Source organism: Mchenga conophoros, linkage group LG23, assembly GCF_057382185.1.
Source record: "Mchenga conophoros isolate Kocher_MC1m ecotype Shallow Benthic linkage group LG23, M_conophoros_male_GT1.1, whole genome shotgun sequence".
NCBI classification, from domain to species: Eukaryota; Metazoa; Chordata; class Actinopteri; order Cichliformes; family Cichlidae; genus Mchenga; species Mchenga conophoros.
The window spans coordinates 823,833-845,754 of record NC_140547.1 but is presented as its reverse complement, the minus strand read 5'-3'; the positions used below and the strand labels follow the sequence as shown (position 1 = coordinate 845,754).

Here is a 21,922-nt window from a genome sequence, read left to right as displayed (position 1 = left end):
ATAACTCCACATATGTTGGGGTTTAAAATAACTGCTCGCAGCTTTCTTGTGCTATTTTCTCATTTAGAAACGAATGCATTATTTTTGTAATCAACAGTGTTGTTTTAGTGTAAGCACCATGTATAATGGTGTAAACAAGACGGGGAAATGTGATGTTATAAAGCATCTCTGTGATATGACAGCCAGTGCTTTTAGACGGCTTATTCTTACAAATGACATGAAGTTTACCCAAAATATTCAGACCAGCAGCTTACCCATGATGTCATTGGTCCATGACCTCAGAGAAGGATCTCTGCTTGGCTACAGATGACATAATGTGCAGCCAAAAAGGACAAACGTTCCTTTGGTTGCACACTTTCTCCTCCTTTCTCCCACTGCTGTCACATCACTGTGATGAAGCAGACAGGCCTGTCGTTGGCTGCCTGTTGAACTCTGTTATTCGTTACAATTCAGAGATCTACAGCAGATGTGAAGGCCCCGAGGTCAGTAACACCCAGGGTCAGGTCAACATGGGATCGTGAAAACACGGGGAGAAAAAACGTTCTCTAAAGACAAAGGAGCAGGTCTGAGCAATGCTGAGCATCAGGATGTCCCGCTGGTTCTTTGGTAGCGAAGAGTCAAAAGGAACGATCTGAGCAAACTGGAAATAGGAAGGCGTGGCCCTGCCAGCTGTTCATCTTGGTGATGTGTAGCATAGGGTGGATGCAGCTGCATGGCTGTGTTTGTATGCTCAGGAAAAACATCTGCAGTGGGACATTTACAGCACAGTCTGATAACCGTCTACAGTATGCCAGTCTCTTCTGTGCTAAACTCAGCAAATGCACTGCAGCTCTGCAGGACGTTAAACCTATTTCTAGTCTTCAAGCTTCCTACATGATCGGTCATCTCAGAGGAAGCATGTGAGAAGCACGTGCTCTGCTCAACACCCTCGATTAAACCAAAACCTCGCTGAAGCAGACCACCTCCCAGCGTGTGCCCACTGTGATAAAAACCAGACAACTCCGGACAATCTCCCAACACTGCCCGCTGTTCCTGTGGTAAAACGAATGCTACGTAAATGTGTGCACATGTCGGGACCCTGTGTGCAGCCTGATGACAGCAGACTGGGCTGATAAATGATCAACACTTTAAATTGGATGTTCCTGGAAACAGCTGTGGGTCAAAGAAAATAAACTGTCCTCTTAATATTAATGAGAAGCCTGGTGAAAGCTCCAAAAGGAAAGGACATTAGACACACTTCACTTTCAGCTACTTCCTGCTCACACTGGTGTGAGAGCTTTGGTGTGGACCACACAACTGAACCAAAGACAACAGTCACGTCAGCTTTTTAGGCAGAACAGAGGACAAACATTTCCCCAAGCATTTAGGGGATGTGTTTTCCACGTTGCATTGGAATTTAAGATAAAGACCTCAGAATTAACTTGCATGCTTCAGTTTTGGGCAAACCCCATCTCCTGGTGACGAGGTCTCCAGTTTCCAGAGTCAGTAAGGACTATTGGACCCATATTAGATCCTCAGCTCTTAACATCAGCCAGGTTACCACACAGCTTCACTATGCATTAAGACACAAGCCACACTGGGCCCAGCACAGCTGTGTTGCTTTATCCCTGCACTCCTTTTGGAGCGCTACAGCCAAACTACACTTGCACAAGCCTCGAGCTAAACCCATTATTGTCAACACAGCGAGGTCGAGAGGGTGGAGACGATCACAGCTCGGCCCAAGCAGAACCACAACAGCAGAACAGTATCAGTTACCTTCTGCTTTGCTAGTTCAGTGGAAATGTATACACTCACATCTTGCCATTGTCGTGTGTGCTTAACCAAACAGACAAAGGGGATAACAGGCATGTGACCTTACTCTGCTCTGAGGCCTGCAGCTCTGTGCAGCTGGGACCTCACACAAAGCACCACAAACCTCCTGCCATCAAGAGTCATTTTACCCACTTTAGTGAGGAAGATTCAGGTTCCTGTGCACTCGCCCTTCTTTGCGGTTTCCACTCTTAACGGCGCACAACTTATTGCGGTCAAGCACAAAACCAACTTAATGCGACCGCACAATTTATCAGAACAAGCTGTGGGCTGGATATGAGACACATCACAACCCGATGAGTATTCTACCTCCTTTGAGAGGTTGGCTAACGTGGCTTAAACCAGTGCCAACAGTTCAATTGTTCAAAATGTTTAGTCTGAATAAGCAAACGAGTAAAGCTCTTGAAGTGACCGCTGGCTACGCGCAAGCAAACATTTTGATTAAAAGAAAACAGCAGCAGGGGAGATGGAGTTTAGCAGCGGGCATGCCAGTGGGTATGCAACTGATCAATGTAGGCTGTAATTCATTATCTGTGAGTCCCTCCTCGTGGTGTCAGCAGGCAGCTCTGTCTGCAGCATCCTCCAGACCATCCAAAGCTGACTTTAGTATTTTTCTGGGAAAGTCAACACACGTTACTCAGGCACACTTTGTGCAAACACACGTCTCCTCCCTGTGTGCTTTGACACACTTGACTGAAATAAATGTGGCTCCCACCCATCTACCAAAACACACCTCACGATTTACCAAAATCAGTGAAAAGTGTGTAAATGCAAACCGACTTTTTCCACGCTAACTCAGGTTTCTGTGCTCAGACACCACAGAAACGTTTCAAAGCCACCAAACAAAGATCGACAGCCCCCATCAGAGGCATGCGAACCCTTCAATGTGAGAAAAGGGGGACAAAATCCACATGAACACGTCTAAATACTGTTCTTCCGCTTTTGCCCAAATCCTGCTTATCGGATAAAGAGGATATTGTGAACTTTCATGAAAAAGGAAAACAGTGCAGTCACCATGTGGTCAGTGTGACTAATCCGTCAGTGAATCCAAACTGAAGGCGTCCTGATTCCTGTCAGATCCAACTACGTCTGTTCTTCTACTTGGACTCATTTCCACAGAGGCCAACTCTGCTCCATTCATCTGTCTTTTTCATGACTGCAAACCGACGCAGTGTTTTCAGCTGATCCTGAACCAGCCTTCTGCTCTGCGGCAGCAGTTTGTTAATCAGGGCAAGAACAATATAGGTGCCACGCCCCCACATTCCTGTCATGGGTTCTCTGCTGAAATCCAGTCATGCAGAAGACCTTTGGCACTGCTAAGTGTCTGATCATCTGGGCAAATCGCAGCATGCTTCACCCAGGAGGGCATTATGATGGTGCAGGTGTGGAGCATTCTGACTCTGAATGAGGTGTTCAGTTTTACCACTCCTGTTTCCCCGTTACTGGAACAACACAGCAGCGCATTTGTTTTTTGGAACATTTCCATTTAATCTTCATTGTGTGACAGTTAAAGAAACACCAGTGAATCCATCACAAGCAGCAGCACAGCTAAAACCTTTTAAGGTGGACCTGAAGCATCAAGCCAGTTGGCCTGTTGGACTCACGCACACACACAGGCTGACTAAAGTTTAAACTCAACGCATCACGACGGTGAAGATGCAAGAAGATGTAGTCGTTTTTCTTGGCTTCGTGCGTAGATGATGAAAGTTTTTGGCTCTGGTGAGATAAGCCGCGATCTTTGAGGGCTTAATGTCTTGCAACTTTGAGCACGTGCAGTGGAAGCATAACCTGCTGGTGATCCTATGCGTGCACGTGTCCTGGTAGCCCTTGAAACTAAATTTGCGGCTCTCATTCATTTGGACAGCAGCTTGGTCTTGTTAACCCCAAATAACCGCCCAGAGGCAACCTTTTCTTGGCTCGCCATTTAACAGATGGTTACCAAGTGGCAAGCCAAGTCTTGTATACCTAAAACTAGAACTTGCTGGTTTTAGTTTGTGCTCAGACTAAAGCAGAACACGCTCGAGACCAAGAGCAGACACACACACGCCATTCATAGTTTCCTCTTTTCAATTCTCCAACACGTCAAACCAGTTCTTAAACATCACGATTAAAAACAGTCTGGGTGTCAGTGACAAACAAATCAAGGCGCTGCTGCACCCAGACGTTTGATGAGACCTTTAAATTCAATGATCTTCTCATCTTCCTTCCTTCACTTCTCAGGTCAACCACAGAACGAGTGCTGCCGACACAAACGCACGACTCAGACTCAGCAGCAGCTGGACTGTTTTTGTTTGCTGTAACTGTGCCAGATGCAGAGCTCACTCTCTGTGTGCTTCAACCCTCGTGTCCCCTTATTATGTGCAGATGACGACACCATCATCTCAGACTCAGGCTCACTGCTTTTAATACAAAATCTTTTCATTCTTTCTTAACAAACAATCACTTTGTCCAGGATCTCGAGTCCAAACTAATGTGGACGTCTCAAAACAAGGAGCAGACCCCGGCCCAGCCTCCCAGGGCGCTTGAGTCTCACAGGTTCGTCAGTTTCTTTTCATTTAGCTTTTCTCTGATTCACGTACACACCCGAGGTTTTATATAAGCATACAGGATGTATGGAGTAGTATCGCAATCACGACCTTCCAGCTGTGCTGTAATCAAATCATCGTACTCGTGAATGAGTTCGAGTTTTAAACTATCCCAAGGAACAGCAGCAGACTTGAGTGTCCTGACCTGCTGCCACGTTCTAGCACCATGCTGGGAGACACGGGAAAGTCCTCAAAGCAGAAAAGATCAATGGGACAGTCGGACAAATCGTGAGAAAGCTGCTTTCCCTCTGTTCTCATCTCTCAGAGAAAAGTAAACTCGAATGAACAGATTTACATGATTCCTGCCAAGTCTTTGCATTTTTCCCATCACTGCTGATGCATTCAGTCCCGTTCATTATTAGAACAAAGCCCATCAACAGGGTCATTAGACCATCCCACTGTCCCAAATCTGTACGTGACGACTCTAATGACAGTGGGCAGTCTGAGACGAGCCCTGCTGGGTCTGAAAAGTCTCGGCTTAATCTACAGTAAGATGAAAATTATGTGAAGCAGGAGAAAATGTCTCCACAGCAGTAATAATGGACCATTACCTGTACACGATGGAGAAAGGGAGACGCAGCTCACTTTGGACCAGAACATCCACTATGCTGACTTTAATGCAACATGTTTTTACCTGCTTAACTAATCACAGCACTTCCCTTTCAGACTACAGAAAAGTAGACTGGGAGGCAGAGCCTTCAGTTTTCAGGGCCCTCTTCTGTGGAACCAGCTCCCAGTTTGGGTTCAGGAGACAGACACTATCTCTGCTTTTAAAGCTTGCAGGGCTGGATCAGGTGACCTGGTGACCTGGTGAGTGTTTTCTTCGTCACTGTGTGTTTATGCATCACTCTGAACTTAACCATTAGTTATTAATAATCTCCTGCACAACGTGTTTTTGTCGTGTTTTTCTCTCTTCACCCTGAACCGCTCACAGCAGACGGCCGCCCTTGCCTGAGCCTGGGTCCACGGGAAGTTTGTTCCTGTTGAAAGGGAGTTTTCCCATCCCACTGTCACCCAGCGCTTGCTGATAGGAGGTCGTTTCATTATCGATGGTTTTCTCTGCACCCTTCAGCGTGGTCTCCTTCTTTCCAGTTGGTGTCCTGTTTTAAAGTTTGCACGTGTGCTGGATTTTCTCCATTTTATCAAAAAGGCCATCCTTCAGCTTGAATTTCATTGACAAAAGCAATGAAGCCAAGTTAGAGTGTAACAATTGTTTTGGTGTGACACAAATCCAAAAGTGCCACGTCAGCGCCCTTTGTGGGCATTTTCTCTGAGCTGTGGTTGAGGCCCTCACTCCCAGCGTGCTGCCTTCAGGCTTGGAGCACACTGCGGACTCATCCAAGTTTTTGGTGAACTGCTGGAAACCCTGATATAGGTCTAGTGTGAAATGCCAGAAAAGCTGATTGTAGTAGAAGTGCTGGACTCGCCGCAGAGATGCACAGGGAGAATATGGTGACGTAAACAGTGGACGAGAAAACTTCCTGAGCACACACAGTATTTGGTGTGAACTTTGAAGATTTAAAATGTGTGGTGTGGGACTGAATGATGGCTGCCCCACCGACTGTCATAACAAAGAAAAATCTTTCATGAAACTTTTTTGAGAAGTTAAAAAGAAGTTTTAAGTTTTTCAAAGCAGCTCTTGGAATAACAGTGGATTAAAAACAAACTGTTGCTGGGAGAGTTCAGCGAGCGCACAAAGACCGCTACACAAGTTTCCCTTAATACTTACAAAAAAAGGTGATGTGCATCTTTTTTTAGAAAGGTACACAAACCACAAAAGGAAAATAAAATATTTGCCCCGCTGAACGACAGGCGAGCCGGAGACTTTCACCCAACAGCAACATTATGCCGTACAGCGTCAGGAGGAGGGTGTGGCACAGCGGAGCGTCAGAGACTACAGGAACACGCCTTTTTATAACAGCGTGCACTTAATGGTCAATGTGGCCAAACAGAGCAGCCCCGCTCTGCCCCTCCTTACCTGTGGTGAGCTCGCTGTTTCCAAAGGGCTCACAAAGATGTCAAAACAGCAAAGGCAGGGCTGTGTGTGTGTGCGTGCGCGTGTGCGTCCTTTTGTGGGGAAATAAAAACGAACCATTATGTGCCATTTTGTTCTCAAAACAGAGAAAACATGATTCTTTGCAGACGTAGAGAAACGTTGTCATATCTGGACGAGCATCTGTCTGTAAAGTCGAGTCTATAGTCACGTCTAGACAGGAGAGAGCGCTCAGCTCTGAATCTTTCGCTGCTGATTCAGGAGAAAGAACAAAAACCACCTCACAGCGAAGCAGCAGCCCTAACACGATCAACTTCCTACCACAGTAGCAGCTGTGTGTCATCACCTGGGCATGTGGGGCTGGTCTACAGTCAGCAGCAGTCCACATGTGGGAGGACGGTGCCAGCTGTCAGCCAGCTGGGTCAAACTGCCCTCATCTGACTTCAGTGAAACAATCTTATTCAAGTTTTTCCTTTCTTACATTTTATAGCTTGATTTAAGGCTGCCACAAACGATTATTCTGATAGTCGACTAGTCACCGATTATTTTTGCGATTAGTCGACTAATCAGATCATCATCCATTGGACATAAAACCTACAAGCTGTAGGTTGCACCAGCAGCATCTGCTCTTATATAACTATCATTAGCTTACAGCTTTAAGTGTTTAAGGTCTGTGCTAACTAAAAATAAAGACAAGATGATAGTTTATTAAATTTTAAATAAACTTGCAGATTGTTTCGGTGAAGTTTAATAAACTCCTTGCTATCTAAAATATAACAGGACACCGGAGTAAATTCTGGAGCATCTCACACTTCTGATAATCAGCTGTCTGCTTGACGTTTATTCAGCTGTGTAAAAACTATAACTTTAATCTCATCCAAACCGATTTACTCAGGAACAAATAAAATACTAAAAAAAGCCAAACAATAACATTTTTAAGTTATCTAAGTGACAGCCGGGAGTCCAGTGTTCTCACGGCTCTAGTTAGCCTAGCCCCCGGCTCGCTAACGAGCTAGTGGGTAACAGACGTCTCCAAAAACGTCGGAGCGCTTTTGAAAATATGCGGTGTCCTGATAAACTGAGCAGATATTTGAGGTTTACACAGCTACATTCTCGCCTGAAAATATGTTAAACGTTTATTTTGTGACTCAGAAAGAATAATAAGAGTAATATTAAAGCTAACTAGCTGCCGCCATTGTTGGAAACTAAGCTGGGCGCTATGAATTCTGGGACACAGCTTCTTCTTCTTCGGGGTTTAACGGCAGCTGGCATCCTTGTACATGCAGTGCTGCCATCTTCTGTTTCAGTCCGTTATTACACTCTTAAATCCTGCTACTTATTCCTGCGTCTTTTGGGATCTTACAAAGCTTCAAACGACGCGTCGACTATTAAATCAGTCGTCGACGTTTTTGATAGTCGACGTAATCGTGACTAGTCGACTAATCGTGGCAGCCCTAGCTTGATTGGCACAATCACATGCCGCGTGATAGTTGCACTAAGAATTAAAGCGTCCAAGCTAACGCGTTTACTGCTGAGGGACACATGAAGAAGTCGTGTCACAGCTGTAGCCATGTTGAAGAGTTCTGGTCCTCACGATCCATCCAAAACTCCAGGAGACGCTTCCCTCACCTTTTCTCCCCCCTCCCACACAAACTAAGAAGAACAGTGACTGGACTGACTAAACCAACACGGGGCTTTCCAACTTTTCTCTAAACATCCTTTAATGAGAATGACCAGCAGTGTTTACAGTTTGGTGAAACCGTGCACAGACAACCCACAAATATTCACAGACTGCCAGGGACACAAACCTACTCCTCCTTGGGGGACAAAAAGCAGCACACGGAGCCTGAATAAGCCATTACACTTTGTTCCCAACTCTCCTGCTTTATCTCTCTCTCAGATTGTTCCCACGCTTTGCTTTGCGCTCACCAAATGATGAGCCTCATGGGAAGTTCCATTTAGAAAGTCTGTGATAATGCAGACGTCATCTTAATTTGTGCCTCTTATAGACCTGAAGCTGTCCAAAGAAAAAAAGTCAAAGGACAGGCTGAATTTGTTAGTTCAGCGCACTTCAAGTGGACCTTGATGTATCCGCTTCATACAAACAAGCAGCTTTGTAACACTGTGGATGTGGGAAGAGAGAGATCGAAAACCCACAAACGTGTTGAAAAACCAACAGTGCACGCTAAGAAGCCACAAAGCCAAACAAAGCAAAGCACTGCTGTAAAACAAAGTGCACAGATCAGCACGACAGCATTCACAGCAACACAGTTTTATGTTACAGCACATTGTTGTGGATGGAGACTGAGAGCATCGCTGTCAGCCTACAGATGTATAGAGCTGCATTATCGTGACAAGCATGATTGATCTACAGGTAACTGAGCTGGTGGAAAAATCCAAGTATTTGTACTTGATTACAAAGTGTCACTTTGGCTCAGCAGTGTATCTACTGTATAATGTATTTATGAAAATGCTGTATTTGTGTTTTACCAAGTCTTCTAATATTTGCTGGTCTGGGTCTCTCAGCCTGAAGAACAACGATGGATTGAAGCACTTTGTGAAACTGTCGCAAAGCAGCAGCGCTCCGTGTAGAGTCTTCTGGGTGGGTGTGTTTCATGGGGTATCAAATTGCCCCTCGGGGATCATAAAGCGTATCTTGACTCTTAAAGTGATGGTTGCCAAGTTTTCAGTAAAAGAAAACTGGCAAGTGTTTTTCTAAATACTTTCATTTCCCTTTGATGTGTATTAACGTGTCTTGCAACAATAACACACCTACTGCACGCACCGTGTACGTGGGGTACATTGCGCAACACTGGCACAAGCAAAACTCTGCTGTTCTCTCGTCTCTCTGCTTCTTGTTGTCAGGCAGCAGAAACTTTTTCCTTTTTGATGAGGAATGCAGCAGGTAGCGCTGAGCAGACCAGCCAGACAAACCTTCCCCCGCCGAGTCCACAACAATAGTGCTCATTCAGCTCCAGCAGTTCACTCCTTCTCCCCCTCCTTACCTTCTGATACGCCTGCTGGAGGTAGTTGTACGGGATCCTCCTGCTGAAGTCCTGCACCACATCCTCGCTGACTTTGTGCAGAGACTGCGTGCCAACTTTCTCCTCGATGCATTTGTTCATACACGCTGCTCTCCGCAGGACCGAGTCGAAAAAGCGCAGATCCGAGAAGCTTTCATCTAACGGATGCTGGTCCTGGCACCTCAGCCGGCATCGGACTCTGGTGGCCCGGACCTGTCTGTGGCTGCTGAGCGCTCCCTCCATGTAGCGCACCACGCTCTCATAATCGGCACTGTAAAACGCTTCCACCGCGTTATCATATAAAAGGTCGTACGGCTCCAGCACACCGGCGGAAGATGGCAACACGGCTGAGAGCAGGACCGGGAGGAAGATAAGAGTCGGAAACAAGTTTCCATCCATCCTCTTCTCTTCAGGCTGCGAGGAGCTGCAGGCGGAGAGCACACAAAAATCAGCTCAGCCTCCTTTTCCAGTTCATCCAAGCGCTCCTCTCAGAGGGATCAGCCGAGCGAGGCGGAAATGGAATAATTACTTATCGAGGACGCACTTGTTACGACCCCCTCTCGCTCCTTTAACTCCTCCCCTCCGAGATGAATGGCCAGGGTACACTCAAAGCTCGTTTTCGTAACAGGGAAACAGCCCCCACGGGGAAGCACGGGCAGTCCCGTGGGTCCCGTTTATTCAACGTTGAAAACACGAAACGCTGCGTTTAAAGGAGGAATGCACCGTTTAAACTGTTTGGGTTCATTGAGATAAAAAACAAAATCTCCAGTTTTAGACAATTTGAGCTCACTGAGACAAACCTGAAGATGTTTTCAGTCATAAAGAAACACTGAAAAGGAGACATTTGACTTCTCAGACCTAAAGAGTTTCCAAAAGTAACCGAGAGACATTCAAACAGGTAAGCAAATCCCCCAAAGCTGGTTCTGTTCACTGGATGTGTCGCCGTCACAGGGAGAAACGTTTTCGTCGCTCACTCCTTCCAAATGAACAGAATCAACTTTCTGGGAGTCCTAAACAACAAACTCTTCAGCTCATCCACATCAACGAAACTTCGTTTCCACGCTGTTTGGGCAACTTCAATAACTCTCATGTTAACTCAGCTACGCTGTTTAAGAATAAATTCAGTTATACTGCGAGCGCAGGAAACAACTAGAAAATTCTTTGTCAACAAAAGAAAAACGCGCTCGCTCCGAGTCCCCGCCAGACGCAGACCCACAGCTTTTCCCACATCAGTGGACACTGTCTCCCTCTTCAGGTTTTCGATGTACAAACACTTTTTTAAAAACACCACAAAACGACATGAAAGTAGAGTCCAGGTCAAAGCACTTGCATAGACTTCTTTGATAAGTCAAGTCACTTATTTACATAGCTTTTATTCCTGGTCTCCAAACAAGTAAATTATAAAGAAGCAAGAAACCAAACGTGACAGAAATAAAAAGCACACAAAGCAGATATTTCAGTGATAATAAAAATGTGATGAATCGATAGGGGGGAAAGTCTAATAAATAATAAATGGAGAAGTAAGGTGAATATAAATAAAACATATAATTTCAGAAAGAAGAGTCGAAATAAAAGAGCTGTAAGAAAACTGTCCAACTGTCTTTAGTTGGACAGTTTTTTGTGAGTCTGTTTTTTAAATGTTATTTCATCTGTTTTGACCTAATTACCAATTAAGCCAAACTGAAATATGTGATTACTTAATTTAATTAAGCCACTGTATGTGGATTGCACCACTAGGTGGCAGTCAAACCAAGGAGATTTACACCGATCACTCATAATATGAAGAACCACAAGAGCCCAATGAATGTAATACACCGCAGTGCAACACGTTTTAGACACACCAATGAGCTAAACTAGAGCTGTATACATGTTTACTATATGCTGTGAATACAATATTCTAATATTGAGATGATCTTTGAAAGTAAGTCAATTATTTGTGTGTATGCTACCATTGTATATAGTGTGTAATCTTACTTTTTTCATTGATTGTACTTATTTGTATTTTTGTATTTCCTTCATATATCTGTACCTGAGCTGAGGTGACGCAAAAATTTCCCCGTTGTGGGATCAATAAAGTCTTATCTTATCTTATTTCAATGGAAGAAATGTAGATGACAGTCTATGCTGGCGGTGGCAGAGCATTTAAAGCTCCGCCCTCCCTGAGCCTGGTTCAGCTTCCTTCCTGATAAAAAGGAGTTTTTTCTTCCCGTTGTTGCCAAGTGCTTGTTCAAAGGACGTCAGATCAGATTGAATCAAATCTAATCAACTGATCACATGGCAGCAATGCACTCAATGCATTAAGGCATACAGGCATAGCTAAGATGGGCTGCTGAAGGTCAAACCGAGCATCAGAATGGGGAAGAAAGGTGGTTGTTGGTGCCCAACGTGCTGCTCTGAGTATTTCAGAAACTGCTGATGGGGGATTTTCCAACACAACGATCTCTAGGGTTGTCAGTGTGAACAGTTCTCTGGGTGGAAATGCCTTGTTGATGCCATTTGAGGTCAAAGGCTGGTCTGCTGTGAGTCAATAAGAAGGAAACAGTAGTTCTAATAACCACTTCTAACAGCGAAGCCATGCATCTCTGAATGCACACAAGTTGAACCTTGAAGCACATGAGCTACAGCAGGTGTCACTCCTGTCAGCTAAGAACAGGAAACTGAGGTTAGACTTGACGTGGACTTTATAAACTGGACAAGAGAAGACTGTAAAAATGTTGCCTGTTCTAATGAGACTTTTTGGTGTAAACAACCATAAAGCATGTATCTATGCTGCCTGTGAGTTCACTGTACTGTAATGGCCTCTCCTATCAGCAGGGCTCAAACCAACAATAAGATAAGATAAGATAAGATAAGATTAAACTTTAAATCAAATCAAATCACTTTTATTGTCACATCACATGTGCAGGTACATTGGTACAGCACATGTGAGTGAAATTCTTGTGTGCGAGCTTCACAAGCAACAGAGTTGTGCAAAATACAATAATGTAAACAAGCAAAATACAAGAATGGCTACATCTGAAACTAATAAATATATGTACAATATATAATAGTATATGCATTTCTGGATGTGTATACTAAATATTTTTCTACATGTGTGTGTGTGTGTGTGTGTGTACACATATTTTACAAATTAAATAGAGTAAACAATGAATAGAATATATAAAATAAATAAAATAAAATATACAGAGTGAGACATGTGCAAAACAGTGGCATTACTGTACAGTATGGAGTGCATAATGTTGAAGTTCCAGTAGTGAAGCTGAGGTGTCTATGACGTGTTCAGCAGTCTGATGGCCTGGTGGAAGAAGCTGTCTCTCAGTCTGCCGGTACGGGACCGGATGCTGCAGAACCTCCTTCCTGATGGAAGCAGTCTGAACAGTTTATGGCTGGGGTGACTGGAGTCCTTGATGATCCTCCCCGCTTTCCTCAGGCACCGCTTCCTGTAGATGTCTTGGAGGGAGGGAAGCTCACCTCCAATTATCCGTTCAGAGCACCGCACTACTCGCTGGAGAGCTTTGCAGTTGTAGGCGGTGCTGTTGCCGTACCAGGTGGTGATGCATCCAGTGAGGATGCTCTCAATGGCACAGTGATAGAAGGTCCTGAGGATGCGGGGCTCATGCCGAATCTTTTCAGTCTCCTGAGAAAGAAGAGGCGCTGCTGCGCCTTCTTCACTGTTTTGTTTGTGTGTACTGACCACGTAAGATCCTCAGCCAGATGTACGCCAAGGAACCGGAAGCTGCTCACTCTCTCCACAGCAGCGCCGTTGATGGTGATGGGGGTGTGTACTTCTCTGCACCTCCGGAAGTCCACTATCAACTCCTTTGTCTTTGCGACGTTGAGGGTGAGATGGTTGTCTTGACACCAGTGGGTCAGGGCGCTGACCTCCTCCCTGTAAGCCGTCTCATCACCGTTGGTGATAAGACCCACCACTGTAGTGTCGTCCGCAAACTTCACAATGATGTTGGAGCTGTTAGTGGCTGTGCAGTCGTAGGTGTAGAGTGAGTACAGGAGAGGGCTCAGTACACACCCCTGTGGAGCACCAGTGTTCAGTGTGATGGGGGATGAGGTGATGCTGCCCAGTCTGACCACTTGGCGTCTGTCAGACAGGAAGCTAAGGATCCAGCTGCAGAGGGAGCTGCTCAGTCCTAGATCCTGCAGTTTCCTGTTTCCTTTATTAATCCCTCGGGTGGGTTCCTCTGGGAAATTCGGTTTCCAAAAGCACAGCACCGACAGAAGTTACAGAACGTGAGCAGAATATTTTATATATACACACATATATAAATACAGAGACATATATGAATAAAATATATGAAAGGGATAAATAGAATAAATAGGAATAAGAATACAAGGGAATTGCACATTTCAAGTATTGAAGTGTTTTGCACCGTTGACTATTAACAAAAAGCATTGCACAGTGAAGAGGCACTACAGCTTAGTTGTCCCCCCTCCTTTGTCCTCCTGTTTCCCCTCCCTCTCCCCTCCAGAGAGGAGTTAAACAGTCTGATGGCGTGTGGGACAAAGGAGTTTTTAAGTCTGTTAGTTCTTGTCTTGGGGAGAAGCAACCTGTCACTGAACAGACTCTTCTGGTTGTTTATGGCCGTGTGCAGAGGATGCCCAGCATTGTTCATAATGTCCAGCAGTTTCTTTAGTGTCCTTTTCTCTGCCACTGTCACCAGAGTGTCCAGCTTCATGCCGACCACAGAGCTAGCCCTCCTGATCAGTTTCTCCAGCCTGGATGAGTCCCTCTTTGCTGTGCTGCTCCCCCAGCACACCACAGCATAGAAAAGTACTCCAGCAACCACTGACCGGAAAAACATCCTCAGGAGCTTCCTGCAGATGTTAAAAGACCTCAGCCTCCTGAGGACGTACAGTCGGCTTTGGCCTTTTTTATACAGGTGCTCTGTGTTGCATGACCAGTCCAGTTTGTTGTCCACCCACAGCCCGAGGTACTTGTACTTGTACTTGTTGACCACCTCCACCTCCTCTATCTGAACCGGCAGTGGACCTGCTCTGGACCTCCCACAACCAGTTCCTTGGTCTTTGAGGTGTTGAGTTGCAGGTGGTTTGTGTGACTCCATGTGAGGAAGTTCCTCACCAGACTTCTGTACTCCTCTTCCTGATCATCTTCCAGGATGCAGCCATTTGCATCATGGCTGTACGGCAGCTGTGCGATGGCATCGTGCTACTACGAACCAAAATGTTTTCAGCACCTCGTTAAATTTTAGCCAGAGAGAATTAGGGCCGTGATTAGATATGACGACTGCTTTCTTTCTGTTAGTCTTTTGCTGGCAGTTCAGGAAGGAATCTGTGCGGCACACGGCCACTCCCTCCAGAGTCTGCATCCACTTAAATCCACACCCACGTCTTGTTATGTTTCGAGTGAGGAGCGAGATCATTTGTTTCCACAAATTAGAAACGCACTAATGGAGCAAATGTGTATTTGCCAATAATTAATTTCACTGTTCTCTCCGAGCAAATGATCAAATCAAAGCATGTATTTATCCTTCGATCTTCCTCTTGTATATTTGCCCACACAAATGTTCACATGGTGCTTATCTTAAATGGTTGGTTTTACACACTGATGACTATGAAATGCAGACTGAACAAAAGTAGGTTTCTTACTGTCGTTCCATAGTTTGTCTAGTCTGAGAGCAACCCTGTCAACGCTTCTGGTGTACAGTAATGGATTTAATGACAGTGTATGAAAGGAAGGAAACGAATACACTGGAGAAAACACACTCATTACTTGTACACTGTGGCGTTTAAGATAACTGCTGCCTGGATACAGCAAACAACAAACTCTTATGGACTTTTTATATTCAACCAAATGCAGTTTGTGTGTTAAAGCAAAGTCTGAACACATGTTAAACTTATGGCACTGTGTTTATTTTACAGCTGTGGTGGTTAGCAAGCAGAGTATTACTGAAAACTGGAATCTGAATAATATTTTAAATTATGCGACCACAGTTGCTCCCAGACAGTAAGAACAGCGACTGACAAAACTGAATCAATAACGACAAATATTACAAAGTTACAAAATGTAACAAAACAGTTATAAATATCCCTGCAGATAACACAAGTTCAATTTATATGGTGGAAACTGAGGCGCCCTCTTACCAAACTGTAAAGCTTGTTATTTTCTCTGCAGAGGACGTGCACGATGAAGCTTGTGCACGATGAAGGGTGTGCACGATGAAGGGTGTGCACGATGAAGGATGTGCACGATGAAGGATGTGCACGATGAAGGATGTGCACGATGAAGGATGTGCACGATGAAGGATGTGTACGACTACTGCCGTGTGACTGTTCATTAGATGGAGGAGCTGTACAGCCAGACGGCCACGGTCAGGAATCATTTCCTGTGTGGCTCAGTGGCGCATTTGGGTAATCTCAGTCTCTCGCTGAGCGTGCTCCTGTGATTGGCCAGCACGTCATGGAGCGTTGTCCTTATCTTGGACAACATCCGCCTCTCTGACACCACCTTAGCTCCGTCCACTCAGCATTCCTGGCCGTGCAAATCAGTTTATTGAGTTTGTTGCCACCTGCGACACTTAACCTGCTGCCCCAGCATGCAACAGCGTAGAGGATGACGCTGGCTAGACTACTGAAGAGTATGCAGCTGATACATGATGCTTTTGTATTGTTGCACGTATGGCACAACCTCCAAATTCTCCCTCCATTAAAAAGTGCAGTGGCTTCATGGTTGTGGGTTTTTGTTTTTGTCAGCATCTAATAATAAATAACAAACTTAAATAACTTCATATAAAGTTTGTCTTCACAAAGGCACCTTTTTAAAATGTTCAAGCTTTAAATATCATTGATCAAACACAGGAAAACCCAGACGAGAAAAAAAACAAAAACAAAACAATTTTATTTAATTATGCAAACAATAAAAAAACTGACAAGTTACGAAATGAATCACACACTTTAGACACAAACAGATCAAAGTACAACAGAAAGTACTGCACTTTATGGCCACACTTTAAATTATGAAAGCAAATCTTATTTAAAGCTTATTATAAACGTGATGATTTTATAAGAGTGCAGGAGGACGACAGGGTCCTTCACTAACATAAATCTGTAATTACAGAAGAAATTTCAATGTTGAACCTTCACATCTTTACTGTGGGAAACAACACACGACGACCGATCCTGATGTGACCTCATTATTCAGTGAATGTAGAAAGTTTTTTCTTCTTCTTTGCTTTCAACTAGACGTAGTTGGACTTTGGATCACTGGTGGGAAGCAGACGGCTGGAGCTTATGGACACCGAGGACATGGTCGTGCATCTCCGACAGCTCAGGAAAGCACCACCAGTCAGAGTGAGCAGTCCACCGGCCCAGCTCACAAACACGGCATTACCAAACTCAGATCTGCCGGAGAGAGCAAATAAACACTAACTTAGCGTGCTGCATGTTTGCTCACAGGGTTCATGTGTGACGATATGTGTCAGCTGTACCTGATTAGAGGAGGCGAATGATAAAAGTTCTGAAGAACAACTTTGACAAACCAGGAGGTGATGATGATGGTCAATAAACCTAATCACAGACAGCACATGATATTGTCCATCACTGCAGCCCATTGTTGTGAATACATTAGTCGTCTCTCCACTCATTTAATTTTGGTTTCATGTGTTAGTTTAGATCTGAACGCACCTGAGAGCATGAACATGATTCCCCCGATCATCGCTGTCACAGATTTGCTCTGCGAGGCACCGTCCATGAAGTGGGTGCACTTCATCCCCACTGTGGAGACGAGCATTGCCAGAGCAGAGAGGAAGAGGCTGAGTGGCAACGCTATCCTGGTTGCTTGAATCTCATCTAAAGGAAACAGAAGCACAAATATGGGAACGTTTGCTAAACTGTAAATGTAGATTATACATTAAATATCAGATTTAGAACATTTTTGCTTGCAAAAGCTCAACAAAAAGCTGGAAGTAATTCCACACAAACATTTTTACTTTGTCAAAAAGAGACATTTCTGACTAATTACAGCCCCTGTTGTAAGCTGGGGTGCAATCCAAACCTACCTGGCAGTTTGATAAAGGAATGGTAAATTTCACAGGTGGCTCTGTCTTGGACTCCACCACAGGACATCCATAAGCCCTCATAGGAGCGGTGCTTGCCCTGGACCAGCTTCTTCCAGTCCACCATAACAGTGGCGGCAGCAGTGGCACCGACTCCGACCAGGGAGAGAAAAAATCCAAGCAGCTGTAATCCAGATGCGGCCATCTTATCCAGCAGAGGAGTTAACTTAATCGACGAGTCCTGAAACGTCTTTGGGAATGTCCAAATGATCTGAAATGCTGATGAGTGCCGCTGAAGTCAGTAGTCGCTCGTAGTTGCTCACAGTTATGCGTGAGCGCTGCTGCCTCCTGTTTTTAAAGTCCAAGATGCGTCACGCTCTAGATCCCTTTTTCCTCCTGCAGCCGTTGATGGGAAGAAAATGTTCCAGGAAGTCTTATCTTGCTAATTAACTAATGATGATAACATAGATTACACTGACATCCTAAGGAAAGACCGCCATAACATGTTTGAACAAATACGAAAAAGATTCCTCTTCTTTGGATGAGTCCTCCTGATGACCTCCATGAGTAGAAGTTTAATATTTAGCATTTAATATGTTTCTGCAAATCTGGCCTGATGATCAAACTGGGTCTCAAAGTGCACAGACACAAGAATGGATTTCAAGATCGGTGCAAATCTGATTTTTCTGCAGTTTCACTTTGCATCAAACATGTGCTTCACGTGTGGCGCATGCCTAGTGCATTTAACCTGCACCTATATGAGACTGCAACAGGCTACGTGCAGGGAACTAAACTGTGAGCCCATCACACAACAATGGCCTGATTATCTAACGGGTTTCAATATGTATTTATTGGATGCATCTTTGGGTTGATGTACGATACAAAACATACTTTAAACTTTAAGCTTTGCATGATTCAAACTGTGCTGAGATCTACATTTTTAAGTATAATTTTACAGTGAATGAAGAAAATAAGCAGAGTTACTTTAAGGCAGCACATCTTACACATGCAAACATTTGTTGAATTTATTCTGTAACTTCTGTGTTGCATGCTTCAACTGATAAACTATTGCACAAGCACAATTTACAATGCACAGTACTGTACATTCTGAGTCCCACGAGATCCATTAAAGATGATCTTTGAACCAAACATTTGAACGTCAGCGTCCTCATTGTCATTCCTTTCCTCCATTTAACGTAGCAAGCTCGCGCTTACGTGAACAAACTCTTCATTTACTTCAGCAGTTACCAAATTATCTGACCATATTTGGTTCACAAGATGCCTGTTTGTTAACATTTGCATTGCCTGTTAGATTGGATCAGGGTCCAGCCTTTCCTGAAATAAGCACAAACATTTTGCAGCAATTAAAGTTACAGATCCCATCTGAATGTGCCACTTAACTTATTTATTATTCTTTTTTTCTTTCCAGCATTGTTAAGTTTGACTTGCAAGGTCTGCTTGAGTCAAATCTTATTTCCAAGGAAGTTTCTTTTGTTGTTGCCTGCAGGCAGAAGATGTTGGTGACAGCAGCAGGAAGGATGTTTTTGTGCCACATGACTTTTTAAATTACTTATTTTTAACAAATGATTGCACCAAGAAGTCGACACAACGGTCCGCACAGTTTGACACTTTTTAACCTTTCTTTAACTCCACACTGTAGTCAGTCGAGTTTTGCTTGGAGCATCAAGCTGGAGATTTCATTGTTTTTACCATCTTTCAAAATCTGTCTTCGTGCTAACGATCCTGTACGCAGACAGACCCTCCACTATGATAAAGTACACAGGACTGGTATTAGCTTTTTAACCTGTTTATAGCCTCATACTGTTTTCTATTTTTTGGTGCCTCAGAGGTCAAACCATCATCGGGGCGCTGCATCATCACTAATGTAGCACCCAACTCACGTAGCTCAAATTCAAATTTTATTTGTCACGTACACAGTCATACACAGTACGATATGCAGTGAAATGCTTAGACAACTGCTCGTGAGCTAAAAAAAAGAAAAGAAGAAAAGGCTATGAATAAGATAGGAAATAAATATGAAAATTAAAAAGGGTAAATTTAACTAGGAAGGAATAAAACAAAATATGAAAATTTAAGTTAAAAATGAAATAACTGTACAACACAAATTAGAATGAAGTTATTTCATTTTTAACTTTAATTTTTATATTTTATTTTTTTATATATTATTTTATAGCTCAGGATTAACTCTCGGTTAAGGTGATGATAGTACTATGAGCGGGGCCCTGGTACGTTACTTAATTTTACTGGTAAACAGCAGAAACAATTAACCAGTTTTAACCTTTGTACTTAGAAGTCTTGATATTGGCGGTGCCTCCACTCAGTGAAAATAATGAGTTCTGTTTAATCTTCACTAAGAATCATGAATTTATCTAACATGTTAACCCGTTGTTACTTTGTAGTAACCGTTACCACTTACAAACTCTGTAAATAATAATTATGACACAAAACTTTAAATTCAAAATGTATTTAGTCAAAATAAAGTATGACTTAAAAAAACATACAATATTCCAAGTTCTGAAGCGTTTCCTTACAATTCAATTGGATGTTTTCTCTTCACACTCACAGTCAATGTTTTAGAAAACACATTTATCCCACAATCCTTTTAAGTTCAGTTCAGATTTGTAACCTTTGCGAGCTCATGTACTGAAACCGTTGCAGGCCTGGTCGTTGCTCGGGCTCGATGGGCCAGAAAACACACAAACGGCCGCTTCACTTGTTAAACAAGCAGAAAAACAAAACGCACGTGCTCAGGTCTACTCCCAAATCCGTTGGGCTAAATGCGAGGGCGAGCTGAGGGGCAGGCTCGCTTTGTGACCGGCAACGCTGCTGAGTACACTTGGACAAACCCACGGAAATCCTATCCACAGCAGAAGGGTCCAGAGGATTCCTCCACTGTGCGTTAGAGATTACTATTTAGTTTCATAGAGTAATCTGTAGCTTACTACTCGGCATACATAGCTATTGCTGGCTCTAAAATGCTAACATGATACATTTTAAGTTCTTCTACATTCTGTTTAAGCTCAATACTACATTCAGTACTCACTCATCACAGGGTAAACAGCGCATAGCAGGAAGGTAAATAGCCTGTGAGCGCTTTACACATTCACACACTGGTGATGGCAGCTACATTGCAGCCACAGCCACCCTGGGGCGCACTGACAGAGGCGAGGCTGCCGGACACTGGCGCCACCAGTAGGCAGCAACGGGTGAAGTGTCTCGCCCAAGGACACAACGACCGAGACTGTCCGAGCCGAGGCTCGAACCGGCAACCGTCCGATTACAAGGCGAACTCCCGGTAGACTCTGCATCCACGGCTATTGTTTTTGACTATTCTCCCGTTAGCTCGCCATCCTCCTCCGGTAACGTGCGGCTGCCGACTCTCACCAGTTTAGTTAGTGCTTATTTTTCTTTCGCCTCGCTTAGATCCCGCCTTCCTTACGTCTGATTGGACAATAGGTTTACATCACCCAATGGGATAGACGAAAATACAAGATTGACAAGCCAAAATGAACTCGTAAAACAACTTGCAGCAAATACAAAGTTTTCCTTGTTTCACATTAGAAAACAAACCTTTGGTTTTCTTGTAACTTTTAACTCCGTGAACACTTAAATTATGATTGACTTCTATTTATTGTGATTTTAAACACGTTTTTAATGCATTTGAATTCTTTTTTTGTTTTTTAAACACATGTGAAATATTTACAATAAAGTCTTTACATGACAATGTTTATATCCTTTTAACCTGTAGGGTCTAAAATAGATATTTGAGACCAGGCTACACTAATAATCCTGGTAACAGAGTGTATGAACTTACCGTAAATCCTGGACTACAGAGCGCACCTGATTAAAAGCTGCATGCTCTAATTGTAGGAAGAAAATCAATTTTGTACTTGTACAGGCCGCACCGTATGCGTTTCACCTGTAATATGAGATATCTACACAGAAATATTACACGTGAGGATTTTTAACGTTTAATTTAATCCGTAAGGTAACATAAACATGGTAACAAGTACAAGTACAAGCTGCAGTGTTCACAGTGTGGGGGGAAAGTAGCGGCTTATGACCCGAAAACTACGGTATTTGTGTTGATCAAACTGTAACACTAAAATGACATCACCTTGGTTGAGTAGGTTATGACATTTATAAAATAAAAAAAATGACAAAGTGAAACAAAGATTTCATTCCAGGCTCGATTCAGTCCCTCCCTCCACGGAGAGCTGGGACGTCTGGCCCATGTCTGCCCTGACTGTGATGCACCTCTCAGGCAAAGAATTCACTGTGTGTGGATATTCAGATTGCTTATAATAAGCCTGCTTATTATGAATAAAAGTCATGCAGGTCTCAAAAAAGAAGGGAAACAAAGAGACACGTTAACATGATGGAAATGAAAAGCAAAACATTTCAATAATGAGAAAGTTTTATGAATGAATAAAACAGCAAAAACAAGGATTAACAAATGAGTCT

General features: G+C 43.7%; 2 protein-coding genes across 3 annotated transcripts in view; both read right to left on the bottom strand.

The window, feature by feature from the left end:
- Positions 1-10,165, bottom strand: part of p3h2 (prolyl 3-hydroxylase 2) — a 43,351-nt gene extending 33,186 nt beyond the window's left edge. Inside the window, exon 1 of one of the 2 annotated variants that reach the window (XM_085265224.1) lies at positions 9,393-10,165. In XM_085265224.1, coding sequence (XP_085121350.1) covers positions 9,393-9,809 — 417 coding nt within the window. In that variant the 5' untranslated portion in view covers positions 9,810-10,165. The remainder of the gene's footprint in view (positions 1-9,392) is intronic. The other variant, XM_085265223.1, reaches the window with a different exon arrangement.
- Positions 10,166-16,260: 6,095 nt separating this feature from the next.
- Positions 16,261-18,275, bottom strand: LOC146546279 (claudin-7-like). Its single transcript, XM_085265087.1, has 4 exons — positions 17,441-18,275; positions 17,067-17,231; positions 16,871-16,949; positions 16,261-16,784 (listed from the first exon to the last, which is right to left on the bottom strand). Exons 1-4 carry the CDS (start codon positions 17,640-17,642, stop codon positions 16,622-16,624), a joined length of 609 nt encoding a protein of 202 aa, XP_085121213.1. The 5' UTR covers positions 17,643-18,275; the 3' UTR covers positions 16,261-16,621.
- Positions 18,276-21,922: the final 3,647 nt, after the last annotated feature.